Source organism: Pundamilia nyererei, unplaced genomic scaffold (assembly GCF_000239375.1).
Source record: "Pundamilia nyererei isolate P.nyererei 1_Seehausen unplaced genomic scaffold, PunNye1.0 scaffold00077, whole genome shotgun sequence".
Taxonomy (NCBI): Eukaryota; Metazoa; Chordata; class Actinopteri; order Cichliformes; family Cichlidae; genus Pundamilia; species Pundamilia nyererei.
This window is the reverse complement of record NW_005187478.1, coordinates 2,458,945-2,476,915: the sequence shown is the minus strand read 5'-3', so window position 1 is coordinate 2,476,915 and position 17,971 is coordinate 2,458,945. Positions and strand designations below refer to the sequence as shown.

The window sequence follows — 17,971 nt, the reverse complement described above, 5'->3', positions numbered from 1 at the left end:
AAGTTTTTTTTATTGATAAAACATTTAAAATCTGAAAACTTTCCACATTAAATGTGAATGTTTCGCGCATCTACTTGTCCTTGAGTCCCAGTGTCAGTAACCACAAGCAATGGTGCTGGCTTCAACAGGGTTTTACTTCCATATAAAAACAGTCTTGATGCCAAACAAAGGGAATATCACTTGTGCCATTTTAAAAATATTTCTTAACTGGGGTTTAATTAACCAGAGTATAAAATGACAAGAAAATGCATATTAAATTGGGTAACACAGACTCTTTGCTTTAATTAAATATGTCAGTCATTGTCACTATGCATTCACTCCCATTTAAGCCCATTTAGCTAGGAAACCCCTTAGATATAGATGTATAGTGATAAACAACACAATCAAAGATCAAATTGATCTTTGGAAAATAACTTTTTAAATACAATCAAGGTTAAAAGAAAGTACACCTTCTATCATTTCTATGCTTTTACATTTCAGGACGAAATAAAAAATTTTCTTGTCCATAGCAGGTCTTACACTTGGGTAAATACAACATCAGACCAATGACTCATGGTGTATTGCACCACATCATTATTTAGTCAAACAAAGCCAAAATGCAGATTGTGAAAAACTAAGTACAAGTATTCATCTCTCGCATTTTTTGGAAGAATTTTGGTCCACTCATCTTTACATTGATGCTTCACTTTGTTTATACGCAGCTTTCTTAACCAGCGGCATTCCAATCACGTTGAGATCTTTCTTCCTTGGCATTGCGTTAACACTCACCTGAATGCTCCAAACCTGTAAAATGCCAAAACATTAAGGTGCTCACACTTCCTGATATTTGCCGCTTAGTGTCTTAACCTCTATGGAAGCAAAGGGTATGGTTAGTTTTTCACATGGTGCTTCTGCATTTTGACTAAATCGTTAAATAAATAATGGCAGGCTGTAATATATAATATGTTTTCTAGCTCATCTGAAGTTGTATTTAAATAATTTTAGGACCAAACCAAGGACCAGTTTATTTGTTATAGTATCCTGAATGTTATATGCAGTCTTGTTTACACATTAAACATATTGTATGTTCATCTATGTTTACTAAGCTGACATTTTGTTGTTTAATTGACCAGGAAAAAAACACTTTATAAATCCTTTATTTGGCATGCTTGTTGTAAAATGTCATGTAGGTAAATGGCTTTTCTGTTTGTTCAGGCATGATGGCAGCTCTTGCTGGCAGTTTTGAGATTGCATGCAAAGGAGTGATACAGATTGTATTTGACTAAAAACAGGAACATATTTAGAATTTTTCACCTCTACTTTTCATAATGAAATCCAGTAATAACCACACCTGTGTGAAGGTGCGAAAATACCTCATACAGCACTTGTTTCATGGCATGAGTCAGTCATTACTCAGCCTTCAGGGGTTTCCCCTCTGTGGCTGTCTTAGGCCATCATCAGAAATGACCCCCGCAAAGGAAAATCAGATTTTTTTTTTTTCTCCATCAATAATGTTTTTATCTGTGAAACAGTTTTGTTATTTTGTGCCTACAGCCTCTGGTATAACCTTGCGACCTTTATTTCCAGTTAACTGTTGCTACTCGTGATGTTACGGGCATTTGTTACATATCTTGCTCTGAATTTTCCATTGGTACCTTTGCTCCTTTTCTTTGTTATTTAGAACCAGACAGTTTAAAATTTGTAATAGAGTTGAGCATAGTAAGATTGTAATCAAATAAAATAACTAAATATTGATTTGTAATTTTATTTCAGTAGGTATAGTAAGAAAATATTAGATTTTTAATGAAGCTCTAATATCATTTCCTCTTTTTATAGTTTTGCTGTCAAATTAATCTGGCAAAGAGCAAAAGCATTTGTGGAAAGTTATGGCGATAGGGTATTTTGACAGTTTATTACTATGACATTTATTAAAGTCCCAACCCAGGCGATGTCAAACCACAGCTCGTATTTTCAGCATTTCCATCAGCACATACACATCGTTCTGAAACCTGTTCCCATGTAAGAGAAATGTCACTCACAGTTCTATCGAAACGCCAAAGCAGAGACCGCTGCCGAGACACAGAAGCCGAGTTGAGGTAACATGTTCCCAACAGGGACACATCACACTAGACCACATCCGTTATTATTCACATGCTTACTAAGAGGAAACTCTAAATACAAGCCATCATCGGAGTCCCGTCTTCATATTTGTGATCATAGGTGTCAAAGTCCCCACATCTGTGGTGTTAGCAGTGATAACTTTTGTTTTCCTGAGAAGTGGACTGAATATCGCTGATGACTGGCTCACTGCAAGAAGAGCTCAACCTTAGGAATGGCAGTAAAAACTCAACTATTACAAGTGTTCACACAAAAACGGGACACGAGGAGATATCTTTGTATCAAGTCATTCATTTCTTTAAGTAAATGATTTTCTATATTTAATAAATATGTTTTGACATCTACTTAATAACATTACCAAAAAAAGATGAAATATTGTGTTTTGAGTTTTTTGTGGGATTTGTTCAGCATTGTTCAACCCTTCATTGTGTTCATACAGTTAATCAATTGACTTTTATTTATATAAATTCACAACAACAATTGGCTCACATCAGTTTATATTGTAAGGTAAAGAAAGTTTTCAAGTTTAAAGTTTGCTCTTTTTTTTAGTTATATAAAATATTTCTTTGTTTGTAAGGGGGAATAAATAAGAGAAAACTCAGTGAAAAGTGTTGGTATCCACCATACCATTGTTATAAACGTAAGCCCGGGATTTGACAGACATTGCAGTCTAATAATTAAGGCACTCACGCAGTAAGGTAGTACATTATTATTTACTTTGCACTCATCCTCTCCCACATGTGAAGTTTTGCACTAGCTTCTCATGGGAGTAGCAGTGGAGTTTAAGCTCTGTAGTGAATACTTTTGGGCTTCTGATACCATCTTTCCTCAGACCTGTCAGTTGTTACCACCATTACTGTGAGATTTCATTATCAGTTAATCCCAGACTGCTGCATAGCAGAGACAAAACCTGATCAAATGAGGGGTAGAATGTCCACACACAGAGGCCCAGATCAAGGATGCTTCATTTTTTTTAATTTTTATTCTTATCCAAATCAACTAATACTGATTGGATTTTGCATCCCAGGCTGTAGTGCATTACATAATGTGTTTTGCCTTTTTGTAACAAAGATTGTACAATAATGAAAAGCTAAGAGAGCTAACAGCAGATTGGAATATTTTAAACATAAATGCAATAAAGGGAAGTCATCCACTTTTTTCACTGCCATAATCACTTGTTTTGTTTACACAGATGCAGCAGATGGTGAATTCAGATTCTCGGTTTACCAGCAGCCAACAGCCAATTGAAGCAGCGCTTGGGCCCAAGAGCCAATCAGGCATGAGCCAGCAAAACCAGTTGTCCACCATCAACCAATCCCAGCTGGGACTGAGTGGGAACTCTGCTACCCATAATTCCCCTTCACCTCCTGGAAGTAAATCTGCCACTCCATCTCCCTCCAGTTCAGCACACGAGGACGACAATGATGATGGACTCAGGGTAACAACACACAGACACATGGACGCAGCATCTTCTGTTCAAATGACTCACATCTTGCTGGGCTGTAACACCCAGTTGTGTTTTCTTTTGTGAGTGCATAGATACTAGAGAGCTATTTTAATAATGTTATGTGTCATCATGGAGGCATTCTCCATGCATATCAACTACACAGAAATCAGCTCTCTCGTCGTTGACTGTCTCACACCGCTCCAAACTAACTGCTCGTTTTCTGGGGAAATGAAACTATTACTGTGTTGCTGAATAATATTTACCAACTTGGTCACACACTATAGATAGGAAACGGTATAAGCCACTGTGCAGGTAATTTTTTCTTCAGGAAGGGAAGGGTGGAAAATAAAAGAGCAAAAATGAGTCTGATACTCATACACATCATAACAGGGGCACCCCTTTATTGAGCCGTATGCAAGCTCAGGAAAACCCAGCGTGCTTATTAGACAATGCAGATTAATTTATCTGGCGGCTTTTACTCACAGATGGTTTAGAGTGCTTTAAGGAAGAAAAATTATTCATAAGAGCAATATTAAAGGCATTAATTTACCATGATAAAGAAAGTGCAGTTGTGGTGCAGCATTACAGGCTAAATATGACCTTCTTCATAATCCAAGTGAAGGATCCAAAGATTTTGGTTATGCCATTGGCCAGATGGTGATGTTACGTGAATCAGATAACAGCAGGAGGATTTTTTTTCCTATGATGTAAGGCTGCAGACAGATGAATTTGATTAAAGCACATACTGTGCTGATGAAGCAGCTTAGATGAGTTTGTTTTGGTTAAGTGAAAATGTATTTCTCTACAGAAAATCACTGCAACAGCTAGCAGCCATCAAATCATAGAGAAAGCAGCACAACTGATACCACTTTAATATAATTTGTAGACACAATAATGTTGCTCAAGGGTCATTATTGCAGCTTGACCAATCGTGACATTATGATGTCATAACTTTGCACCCTGGGTCCAGTACTTTCCTTCACTTTCCAGTTTGTGTGTAGTATTATTTTCAGACTTGCTGTTTTCAGTCAAACATTAATTACTTAATTATGTTTTAACGCCCTTTCTCAACATTTCTTTATATCATTTCTTGTCATTTTTAAAGTGTTATTGAGCACTAGTTTTCCAGCTTTCTGAATGTCTTTCAAAGTTATGGTTTGGACATTGGCTGCTTTTTCACTCATTTTCAGAGAATTGTTCACTAAGCCACTTAATAACACTGACCTCAAGTGATGAACCAGTGTTGTGTTTAAACATATTAGATAACATAGCAATGACAAAACTCTAAATTGTACCTCTAGGCACATCGTTACTAGCAGCCTGTTGCAAAAACATATGACTACATACTACTTCTTTAGGTAAATCCATGAAAATTGTCAAAGATGACACAATTTGACAGGCATTTTTGCACTAACAAGGTGGTTTCCAAAAAGCTATTAGCCAATAACTTGACGCATCTCAGCATGGTATGCAGTGTGCCCTTTAAACATGTGAGCAAACTGCACATCAGCCCCCAACGTCATGTGCACCTCAAGCACACATTTATACAAGGATTTCTTTAACAGTATAGAAAATTCTTCTTCCTCAGCTGGGCTTATGTTGTTATGACATAAAGTATATGATCTGAACACTGTTAAATGATAATCAGTAATTAGTGAAAGTTTCTCAGAAGAATAACTTAGAACCATATAGACAATAACGTTTGAGCAGATGTGCTGCTTTTGCTGAGGTATTATGGCGACTTCACCCGTTTAGCGCAGCAATGACTGTAACCACTCTACCGAGAGGCTCTTCTGCTGGTGGGGACTTTCCCTAAGACCATCTCTGCGGTTTACTTATTGCTTAACATCAAAGATTAGCTGAGGACATGTTTTAAAAACAGTTTTGGTGTGAATTGTTCAAATGCAAACTTGCTGACAACAGAAAGAAAATCACTCACTCTACAGTTTTTAAGGATATATTTAATTTACATTCTAACATTTTATGCTTTACGTGTTATATACAAATTTCTCTTTGTCAGTCTATATCGGGGGTATCCAAGTAAAATTTAAGGAGGTCCAGTTAGAGAAAATTTCCTCAAACATTGGTCCAGAAAATCATAAAGTTCCACATAATTATATATATGTAAAATATGTTTTCAAGTAGACTGACAGTTGTAAAAGAAAGTACAATTTAACAGTATTTTAACGTTTGCAATTAACTTTTACAATGGACTGGCAGGTACTCTAACAATAAAATAATAATAAAATGTTCTTTTCTCATTTCAAGTAAAACAGGATTTGGAGTTTTTTGTTGTTTTTTTTTAAAAAAAAGGTGTCTTCAAATAAAATGTTTAATTTTGAGAAATGAAAAGGTTTCATTTAAGTTTCCTTTTTTCTTCTTTTTCCTTAACTACACTTCACATGCAAACCATCTCGGTGTTAACACTCCTTTTCCCTCTGTCTGTTTCTCTGAATTACTGTTTTCACTTTTTTGATTGGCTGAGATTGTTCTATGTTTTTCCTTAATAATTAATTACACTGACAACTGTAAAGGCAAAGGAGGTTAAAATAACCTTACCGTAAACAAGAGAAAAGCTGAAAAATAAAAACAGTCTGTCAAAATCTAGTAATAGTCGCAGTCCGCCTATTGGTGACCTAGGATCTATATATTCATCCATTCACATTTTCTCTATATACACTGTTAACCTTTATTCTGTTTCGGCAGGGAGAGAAGAGGCCAGCAGCAGCGGACATCTCCAAGAAACCGAAAACGCCAAAGAAAAAGAAACGAAAGGACCCCAATGAACCAGTGAAGCCAGTGTCTGCCTACGCGTTGTTCTTCAGGGACACCCAGGCTAATATCAAGGCACAGAACCCCAATGCCACCTTTGGGGAGGTGTCAAAAATTGTGGCCTCCATGTGGGATGGTCTGGCAGAAGAAGAGAAACAGGTAAGGGGAGGGAAGGCTGTACTAAAGTAGGAATAAGGGATAATAAATAGGAAAAGACAAATTTCACTGTATCTCAGTAGTTCAGTTTTTTGTGACATCTCCCTTCATATGTGAAACATTTCCAAAAATGTCATTAGCACCACCCCACCCCCATGACTCATATTGATTCCGATGAGTGTCACTGCTTATATTTGGTGGTTTGCTGCACAAAATTGCAACCAAACTGATAGTAATTCTGCAAAGTTCTAGTTAAAACTGATACTGTGAAGGCAGGCTCTTCACTTTTATAGAGCTCATTTTGAAACAAAATGATTAACACGGCCCAAAGCAAGAACATCAGAAAATCAAATACTGCTAAGAACATGAGCATAACACACACTAAAAATGATTAAGCAGAGAGAGAAAACATATTAAAACAGATCAAAATCAAATCAGAAACGGCTTACCGATAAGTTAGTCTTCGTTGGTCTGTGAGTGACCGACTTAACCTGAATACTCAGGCAGTTCATCCCACAGCTTAGGGCTCTGACAGCAAATGTCTGCCAGCTGCAGTTTTAACAGATGTCCTCTGTTCAAAGATCTCAGGCTCTGTCGAAGCTCATGTCTGACTAGCAGGTCATATAGAGGACGGATGCCACGAAGATCCTTAAAGATCAGCAGTAGCATTTTAAAAGCTGAGTACCAACAGTGAAATGAAGCTAAAACAGGTGTACTCAAATTTAACAGTAAGTCGTTTTTTCTGGTACAGAACTGATTCTCATTCCTCTCATCTGTGTTTTGTATTTGGTATCAGTTTACAGTAAAATCCAAAATTAGGATGCAAAATTGAGGTTGGGATGATGGCAAACACTATTTTTATATTTGTGAGAGAATGTTGACATTAGTGATTTGTTTATATCACCACTGTCTAAATAAATCAAATCAAATCACTTTTATTGTCACATCACGTGCGCAGGTACACTGGTACAGTATATGCGAGTGAAATTCTTGTGTGCGAGCTTCACAAGCAACAGAGGTGTGCAAAAAAAAAAATACAATAACATAAAACAAGCAAAATATAAGAAAGGCTAAATCTGAGAGTAATAAATATATGTACAATATAAGAGTGTGTGCATTACTGGATGTGTATACTAAATATGTTTTTCTACGTGTGTGTGTATATACATATTTTACAAATTAAATAGAGTAAATAATAAAATAAAATATATAAAATATGCAGAGGTTGGTAGTTGAACATGTGCAAAACAAGTGGCATTTATATACAGTGTGGAGTGCAGATATAGCTTCAGAGAAGCACTAGCATTACTGCACTCTTGGCCTTGAGGCATAACATGCTCATTTTATTCTGTGACATCATGAAGGAAGCAAATGCAGAGTGCGTGAAAAAGGCGATAAGTGTCAGCATGTTTGTGACAGGAATCAACCGTTTATTAGGGGAATGTGAGCTCTAACAATACCAATGAGATTCACAGTCATTAATGTGAACCTAACAGTTATACAAGTGGCATGTCAGCTGGACTGATCGCTGCTGGGCTTCAGAGAGTATTGGCACATGCTTTGGGAATTGATAAATTTGTGTTATTAGAAAAAGGCATTAGCTCAGCACTAGAGTGATATTATTATTATTCTGATTAAATCCAACCTAATTTTTGTAGTTGTGCCTTTTGTTTATCAAATGCTGTGATGAAGGTTCACACTTTCAGAGTTAAATGTTTGCGTTTCAGGTGTACAAGAAGAAGACTGAGACAGCTAAGAAGGAGTATCTCAAACAGCTGGCTGCCTACAGAGCCAGTCTGGTTTCACAGGTGCGCTACACACACTGATACACGCCAAGTTAAGTTACGGATTATAAGAGTGAAGGGTCAGAAAATTCCTGATTTTCAGTTTTCCTTTTTCTTCTTCTACAGAGTTACAATGACCCATCTGAAATGAAGCAAACCCACTCTTCCTCCTCATCTTCCCCCTCTTCTACCTCCATGATTACACCCAAACATTCAGTGTACCCTGGTCACCCAGGGCAGCACCCTTCCTCCAGCCCACTCAGCCACCCTCTCCCTCCTCATCACCATCAAGGCATGTACATGCCCTACCCTCACCCCTCACACCCTTCCCACACCTCGAGCCCTGGCCTCAGCCCCCATCTTCCCCCTCCCCACCCTCAGATACATCCCCAGCTCCAGGCTCTGTCCTCCAGAGGGACGGTGCCACGAGCCAGCGTCCCCCATCAGGGAGCCATGTCCCTTGGCACTGTAGCGGCCGCATCCACCCCTCCTCTCCAGATCAGCCCTCCGCTCCACAGCCAGGCACACCTGGGAGGGCTGCACAATCCACACCATCAGCACCAGCAGCTCAGTGGCCACTCAATGGGAATGGCACACTCCCCTGCTATGACACAGGTCAGTTGCACTTGATAAATCTTACTATGATGATAATGATACATGCGTGTGTATGTATGTGTGTTTCCTAATTTCTCCTACAATCAATCTGCAGGGACAAGTCGCTGCCCTGTTTCCATCAGATGTGGGTCATAAGGTCATTTATGTGTGTGTTGGACCGTAATGGTGACGCAGCATTTGATTCAGTTTACTACAAGATTTTGTTCACTTAGAATGATTCCATGTCTTAATTATATGTATCTGTTTTAGCATAAATCTTAAATAAGTGTGGACAACTCCAAGAACCCGCTGAGCAACCGTTGTGTTTGTGTGTTTGATATCGGTTTGATGTGGAAGTAGGAAAAAAGTGCAATGCACCAACCGCATTTGCTGCATAATTGGCAAAAGTCATTTTTGCTAGTAATACTTTGAGATGGTGTGAGGGGTGAGGACAGCTACAACACACAGATACTGCTGTTTAACTACATGTAAGAACATGTGGTTACCCATCACTAATGGTGTTGCTGGCAGGTGTTTGAAGTCTTTTGGCACAGGTACCATGGCTTTCTCCATCACTGATGTGGATTTGCCTGAATGTTAGTGATTAAATGTCTAAATGGCAGAATGTTGTCACTTTAAGATTAGTTAAACCGACAATGTTACACAGCTGAAAAAGGACTTACCTCGACTGTAACAGAGTCAATCAGTCTGTCAGTCAGCCTCTCTGCCTTTACTGTCAGTGTTAGCTGCTCATTTAGTATTTCTGCCAACAGAGGGGAAAAAGAAAAGATGAACAGCTATGATATGAATTCATGGAAGACGGTTTCCTCCAGAATAGTTAAAATCCAAAGATTACCACTGAGCCTCACTTCCCATTTGATCCCCCTTCCTTTTTATGGTACACTTTTTAATCCCCAACTCCCATAATCCCTTTCTCTCCTCCATTTTGCATATTTTTAGAAAAGAGAGAACCGAAAACACAGAAAAGTAAAAGAGAAGGCAAAAATGAGAGGACACAGCTACAGAGCGCTAAAAGTTTTTTTTTTTTTTACTGAGTCAAGAGTGAGAACTGATGGGGGAAGGGAGAGAGAGAGAGAGACAAAAGAGGCAGATGGGGTCTTTGTGAAGGAGTGAAGGAGAAGAATTTGCTCAACAATAGATGAATAGGTGAGGTAGAGGAGGAGGGGGAGAGGAGAGCAGGGGGAACCAAACCACCTGCTGTCCTCCTCTTTCTCCTCTTTCACTCACAACACTCAGATTAACTTCCCTTTCAGTCCCCCCTCCCCCACATACACACTTTTGTCATTTTACACACTCATTTTTCCATCTCTCTCCTCCCTCGAGTATCCTATGGTTAGAGACATGCTTGCTGATGTTTTTCCCCTCTTTTCCTCTTCCTCCTAACTTTACATTTTCACTTTTTTCCCTCCCTCCTCCTGGGAGATAGAATCAGAAAAGCTCTCAAAATTCTGTAATTACTGCTCATGAACCTGCGACCCATCCCTCTCCTTTTCATGTGAGTTTCATTCAGAACTTCATTCCTATCTCTGTTCATCTGAAACCATTCTGCCAAAGATGTGCTAATAGATGGCTTTCAGAACCCATCAGCTGTCCATGGACTAATTCAAGTTGAAGGGGGAAATAAACAGTATATCATTAAAACTTTCCTTAATGACACTTTAATGCAAGAAAAAAAGATTTTACTGTTTACCTGCTTTTTTCAAGTACTGTGACTAAATTTTCACTAAAGTTATGTTTGGCACAGTGAGCCCTCTCAGACTATTCAGGACAACTTCTCCTTTAAACCTTTCATTTTTTTCTTGTTAAACGCTTTTATTGCTATTGTCTGAATGTGTAACAAAAGAGAGACCCCAGTATTTTTCTTCAATGCTACTTTTCCTGTCTCACCATCAACAATGAGCAGCTGTGACATAGACTCGTTCTATGACACAAACTCCACATAAGGACAAAAACACTTTATTATTATTTTACTAGCAGCAATATTAGCAGGCAAGCAAGTCACAGTGCATTTGTGACCTAAGTGGGGAAATAGGTGAAGTAAGTTAATCTTTTTCCACCTTTAGCAGGAACTGTTTTGTGTTACAGGTTGTTAAAATAATATTTATTTATTTATTTATTTAATTGTCATCGTATTGTTGTTGCTGTGCATGCTAGGAATCATAAATGCATGGCATCGCTACATAAGTGTAAAAATGTACTTTATGGTTGTCGCACTGGGTCTCAAGCGGTTTGTTAGCACTAGCAGGTAAGCTAACTTTTTGCCAGATAAAAACTAATTTTATCTATGAAATCAAACCATCTCATCAACCAGTATAGATAGTTAAATACAATACTGGTGCTATCGGTCATCAGCAGGGAATTTGAAACGTGGGGCTTGGGTTTAAGAAGTTTAAGTTTGGGTTTAACATAAACTTTTGGCTTTTGATAACGCTACCATGTTTGCTAACATGCTAACGGCGGTCTGGCGAGGAAGGAGTGGCTAGTAGGTCCAGCGGGCATGTGGTGTGGAGGTTAGCCGGACAACTCGGAGGCGAGTCACTTAAATAGAACAAAAGACCTTTAGTTGGTTATATTAACAGAACAAGACCATACAAGCTAGGTGTCCACGGCTCTACTTTATTCGTACATGCATGTGCCGGGGGTAGGTAGTCGCCGGCGCCAGCCCATTACAGTGGTACGGTCTCTCTAAACAGATGCTTGGCTGTAATGACGGCCTCTGCACTCACACTAGGAGACGCTCAAACTACTACAATAATACGACGACACTCCCTAGCGGTGCTATGTCATAATAAGGGTTGTTAGAATGGACAAACTACAAACTATCTCTTAAAATAAAATTTCATTTAACATTGCATACTTACGGAGCCCCTCTGATGACATGGTCCAAAAAATAAATAAATTGTGGCCACAAAATATACGAAATGGGTATAACGTGCCCACGAAATACTTATTTGTGGCCACAAAATACTTATTTGTGGCCACGAAATATGTATAACATGCACACGAAATGCTAATTTGTAGCCACGAAACACTTGACCGATAACTGTGATCTTTCCCAGCCCCTTGCAGTTGGTTGACAATAAAATCGATCCCGGCGTCCAGGTCGTACTTACGTCTGTAAAGCAACTGGCTCTCAATATCCTGTTTAAATGTCTCTCCATAATAATGGTTCCTTGCATTGCCAGGCTTTTCAAAATGCATTTGTAGCTCATTCCCAGCCTAAAATAAAACTCAATCATACCGTCTCTGTCCATGGTTTATAGGTTTAGCCTACTCTCATGCTTATGTCTCTACGCAGCTGTCCAGGAATTGTATCAATATGATGTGCACACATTATCTATTTCGTGGCCACAAATGCGTAATTCGTTGCCACGTTATACCCAATTCGTGCCCACAAATTAGCATTTCGTGCGCACGTTATACCTATTTCGTGCCCACGAAGTAGTATTTTGTGGCCACAATTTATTTATTTTTTGGACCATGTCATCAGAGGGGCTCCGTACATACTAACCTTCTTGCTAACATTATTGCTTTCATCTAAGTGGAAATACTAGTTGGCTAGCTTGCTAAATTATTTCACCAGCTAATGTGATCTGACACATACATTTATATCTGGGGCCACAATATGTTACTGTTTTAGAACCCTCCACTGCGGCGCTCACAAATCCTGTCCTGTTGCAAGCTTTGAAAGTGGCCACTCAGAACAAAGTGGGCTTGTAATTGTGATTGCGTTAAAGAATGAATATTTTCAAGGTCTCCTTTTTTGTCTAATGCATATTTGAAATCACTAACCTGTTGTTAATGGTGCTCCCTCTTGAATTTATTTATTTATTTTAAATAAGTTATAATCGTTTTGTTTGTTTACACCTTGAGGCAGTTGTTGTTGTTGTGATTTGGCACATTATAAATAGAATTTGAATTTAATTGTTTGGGGTTGTTTGTTTGTTTGTTTGTTTGTTTAGGGCTACCTTCCCTCCCTCCAATCTGACTACCAGCCAATAGGTGGAGGTATCATGAACAGTGGAGCAGTGATGTCATCATCGGTGGATTACCACCAGATGGGTCGGCATACACCGAATCATCACCCCTCTCTGGACTGGAGCACTGATTACCATGGCAACGGGTGTGTACTAACACTGCACTGGATTGCAGGTGTTTAAAAAGAAACCCAATACTCGACAGACGTGTTGTTGTCTGCAGTGATGTTAGATGATGTGTGGTTACAGATGGCAGTGGCCACATCCGATCAAGAAAACATGGTTCATGGAGGGGAAAAAAAGTAACATCAAAGATACATTTCAAGAGCAGCAACAACCCCTTTCTGACTACACCTTTCCTGTGTGGAAGTCTGTGACATGTTATTATAATCCTGGATAACAAAACTTTTAAAAGTAACTTGTAACATAGCAGTATTAGTACCATTTAAAAAGTTGGCATGTAACATTATATTCCATACTGTAAGAAGAGAGATTGTTAGTCAAAGTTTGCGTTTAGCTTTCACTTTTGCATTTAGCATCTCTACCACCACATAACCAGCAAGAAGCTTGGTAATTTCTATTGAATTAACAGCTTTAGCCAAAGTAAAAGTTAGCTAACTGTGATTTCAGGGCTGTCCTGCCCAGTGAGCCTAACCACTAGTGTTGTGGAGCTGTAGTTAGCATTAAGGTAACTCTTCCAAATGCAAAGCAGAGCTCCTTAGCAGCTGATAGACACTTATCATTGGCTGACACAAAATAATGCAAATACTTCCACCATGGAACAACCAGCGTGTCCGTCATTGCTCACTGATTCAACTGCACTATTATTAGATGGGTTTCTAGGTGCAGCATATATTTAAACAAAATAACAGAAAGAAAACGTTACCTGTCCAGATGGTGCTGCTAAACTGTTAAAGGATAAGAGAATACAGTGAGACGATGTCAATGAAAGACAAAGGAAAGTTGGTGTTGAAAACATGATGGGAATGTGGTGTTTCTATTAGTCTTTCATATATAATAATGTGAGGAACATTTACCCACTGCTCTTGATAGCATCCAGTGAAGCAGAAGCTTTTCTATCTTAGCTAAATATAAAAACCTTTTAGCAGTAGTTCTCAGTTTCCATATGAATGTAGAAAAATGCCTAAAAGCAGATGCGTGGGATTACACCTATTAAAATGAAATACAACTGTATTAGCTGTAATATTAACCAATGTGTACTCTGCAGTCTACATTAATCACTTTAAATGCATATCACCTCGGCATACAAGAGATTTGGATTAACGTAAATTAATCTAGAGTAGAAATGACCAAAACCAGTTCATATAATCTTATAACAGACTTGATTTTTCTTGAGGCTCGTTAGGAAACAAAAGGGGAAAAACTCGTGGTCATCATTGAAACAATGAAGCGTGTCAAACATGTCCTTATTGATTCTCCTCTCTGCTTCCAGGGCTCTCCAGAGAGACAAACCTCTGTATCTGAGCTAATCTCAGGACCAAATGGCATCAACCTTCTGCCAAGCCCTTCTACTGCCACACCACAGAACCTCCAGCTTGTTCTCTCCATCCTTAAACACAGCGAGAGCCAAAAATCAGACTCACAGTGGATCGTCTAAATCCGTAATAAATTAGTTTATCTCTTAAAATAATAGTTCCAGCAACAGAAGAATGGAACATTTCTCGAGAATGCTGACAAAACATCTGCATTTGGCGCTTTCTACTGTCTGTTTACTGCATTGTACCACCATTGAACTGAAAATGTGTACACCAGCATGGAGAGGTATATTGGTGTATATACTCCAACCTTTGTCTGATTTCCCATCTGCCCCAGTTCCTCTTTTGCAAGGATGGTGTTTACAATTAGTTGCTGTAAATTGCTGTAACATAATCTTTTCAGTTGTCCATATAAGGACAATTACTCGTTTCTTTTTTCTTTAACTCATACTTGCGGTCTCCTTCTATAGCCAAAGTCAGAGGAACGGCAAAAAAAACAAAATGTTATTAACCAAATACGACACAAATTGTGTTTGATAACTGGTTCTTTAATCACATGAACGTTAGCCCTCAGTTTGATGCCGTCTGGTCTGAAGTCCCACTCGGTGTCTGCAGAGACAGAGAACATATGGTTACTGTGAGTGTGGAACACTGCGATAATGACTGAAATCCCACCGCTTCGTTCGGCTCAAGACAAATTGGAAAAAGATCTGGAAGAGCACCTGAAGCTGTTTGTTTAACCAGGCACCGACTGTGAATAATTGTGTACGATTAAAGAACGTTTGTTGTTCTCTTGATGAAATCCACTGTATTTTAGTCCATGAAATAATAAAATGTCAAACAATTGTCTGCTGAAAAAAAACATCCCTTTGTATGATGACAGCTCCTCCTCCTGGCATATGTCTGTTGATAATATTGATTTGGATCCAAACTGTGTGAGTGTGTGAAGTGTTAATGAGAACGCACAAGTGGGTTGCATGGTCTCCTTTGTCATCTCTATCTCTCTGTTCACAGAGGCTATTTAAGAAACTTTAACTGTTGCTGGGTTGGCTGTGTTTAAATTTGTTTTTGTTTTGTTTTTTTAAAATCAGCTTTTGTTCTAGTGTTAATGATAATGAGACATATCGCTCTCGTTCTGTATCTCTTTGTATTAATGTGTTTTTTGTTTGTTTGTTTTTTTGGCAGATGAAAGCACTCTGGGCAACAGCACCCATTATGGTTTCCTTATTTTTAGATTCTAATAATGTGTTTGAGAATAAAGTCAACGCTGCATTGACATGCAGTCATTACTCCAAACCTGCCTCTTTCATGTTATTTCTGAGTGCTTTGTGACAGCTGTTTTAATTAACTGCACATAATAGCACAGCCCTTTACAACTCCTTTGACACAATACACCTTTGTCTGTATCCTGCCCCTTCATTTATTTAAAATAGTTTGCAAGTGCAAAACAAATACCTTTGAAGTCTCGCAAAATAAGTATTTTTAACCTTTGTTAGGTCAAACAGAAAATCCTACTTTAGTGTTTCTTTTCTTTTGTAGCCACACAGCTTTAGTTTCTTAGATGGAGACGTCAGTGAAAACGTTAATATTTTTTAAATGGTCTAATGTATTGGCTTGTCACATTGTGTTTAGTATTGAATTTCAGATTTTTGGATGCCATTAATATTATAGGGTTAAAAATAAAACCAGCACTGATTAGCCAAAAACTAATGGACTCTTGAGGCTGATTCCAAAAGCCACCCCATACAGAGTCTATATGTGAAAGATATCCACTATGATGTCACCAATTAGTTTTCAAGTCCAGCATGTTGTTGGTGGTGTTTGGAGCCAAGAATTGTTCACAGTGGTGCAACAGAATGAAGGGCTAAGTGCAAGCGTGTTTAGCAAACTGTATGAGAGCAAATTCATAATTAGCATAAACATGGATAAGTGCAATTAGTGCTCATCAAAACTGACGTATAAAAGCTTATTTTGTTTTTAAATGTTCTGTAGGAATCCAGTTATTTGGCTTTAATTGAGGTGTGGGCTTTAACATTAAGCCACAAGAAAATCTACATTTAAACACTAAAGCACATTTTGTACCAGGTTGTAAACGGGCTTTTTAATGCTATAAAGTTATGGGAGTATGACTCACACATGGTGCCAGCCTCATGTGGCCAGATGAGGAACTGCAGTTTTTGGCACTTCATGGTGTCCTGGTTTCTACATCCATTTTTTTCTATCTACTCTTTAATGATAACAAGCTAAAATAGATGTAGAGGAAAGATTTCAACCATGCAAAGTGGAGGCTGATTGGCTTAAAAAAAGGCAGGTGAGAAAATGATTGGACTAGAGTTATGATATCAGCATTGAGATGAACAGTGTGGTAAAGCAGTAGTCATGTAAAGAACAGAAAAGCAGGAAGATGAGTGATTGCAGATCTTTCTTACTGAACTTACCATACGCTTCATATTTTATTTATTTCGTGCTATTTTTGTTAAACTATTTCTATACATGTGCGTGGGAACATCTACCATGGGTGTGGGAAGAGTCAGAGCCACAACGGAGCCCACTAGACATTACTTCTCTTGCATTCAACATTTGCATTTCATGTAGATGCTTGCAGACACAGTTACATTTGTACCAAGGTGTACAAGGTGGCAGCACAGGGTGAAGTTACTGCACAATAGTCTTATCTTACTGTTTTTGGATTGCTCATATGTAATAAGAATATTACGGTTTTCTTGTCCTTCTGCATTGGCATACCTTTTCTACCTATTTCTCCACCTTCTGCTTTCTTTCTTTCTCCTCTGTTGGTGTGGGTGCGGAGGAGTTTGGTGTTACTCTGTGTGTTTCAGAGGTGAGGTCTTGCTAGCTCGCCTTCCTTCCTTGTTGGCGCATCTGCAAACAGTTTGGTAGGTACCCACCTATGTGCAATCTAATCAATAATTACCTGCTACTTAAGGCTGAAAAAAATCCCTCGTTGTTGCTAAATTGCTGGACTGATGTTCAGGTTCCTTGGTTCCTGATTAGAGCTGTTTTTGCTGTGGACTTTTTGTCATGACCTGGATCTGACTGTGGTTTTGAGCCTTTTAGGCTGTATTCTTTTTTTAGTGTTCATAATTTTATTATATCCATGTTACTGAATATTTGGAGTCCTTAGGTCCTGTTAGAATTTAGTCACACTTCTAGAGTTTGCATATATGTGTCTGCATTTCCCTTTTTAGTTATGTTTAGTCACTTCCTGTTTTATTTTGATATAGTCTTGTCTTTAATGTCTTAAGTTTAGTTTTATTTCTTCGCCTGTCTCATTGTCTTTTTTTTATTATTATCGCTTGCATCCAGTTTCCCTGCTCTGCCTACCTCCCCCAAGTCCCTGTCCATATCAGAATCAGAATCAGAATCAGAATGGGGTTTATTGCCAAATGTTGAGCAGGTTTACAACATTAGGAATTTGCTGCGGTGCTTCAGTGCAAACATAGTGTCATAAATAGCACTTAAATAGACATGGAAAAAAAAAAAAAAGTAGGGATAAGAATTAAAAGTGCTACGTGGAAAGATATGTGCATGAGATATACATGAGATATATACATGAGAATAAGAATTAAGAGTGCTACGTTGAAAGATATATACATGAGTGCAGGTGGT

General features: G+C 38.4%; 1 protein-coding gene across 1 annotated transcript in view; it reads left to right on the top strand.

Annotated features, from left to right (window-relative positions):
- The window catches only part of tox (thymocyte selection-associated high mobility group box), a 57,749-nt gene extending 42,115 nt beyond the window's left edge, over window positions 1–15,634 (top strand). Inside the window, exons 5-10 of the mRNA XM_005737571.1 lie at window positions 3,290–3,535; window positions 6,251–6,475; window positions 8,200–8,280; window positions 8,383–8,871; window positions 12,834–12,994; window positions 14,302–15,634. Of these exons, the coding sequence (XP_005737628.1) occupies window positions 3,290–3,535; window positions 6,251–6,475; window positions 8,200–8,280; window positions 8,383–8,871; window positions 12,834–12,994; window positions 14,302–14,338 (1,239 nt within the window). The 3' untranslated portion in view covers window positions 14,339–15,634. The remainder of the gene's footprint in view (window positions 1–3,289; window positions 3,536–6,250; window positions 6,476–8,199; window positions 8,281–8,382; window positions 8,872–12,833; window positions 12,995–14,301) is intronic.
- Window positions 15,635–17,971: the final 2,337 nt, after the last annotated feature.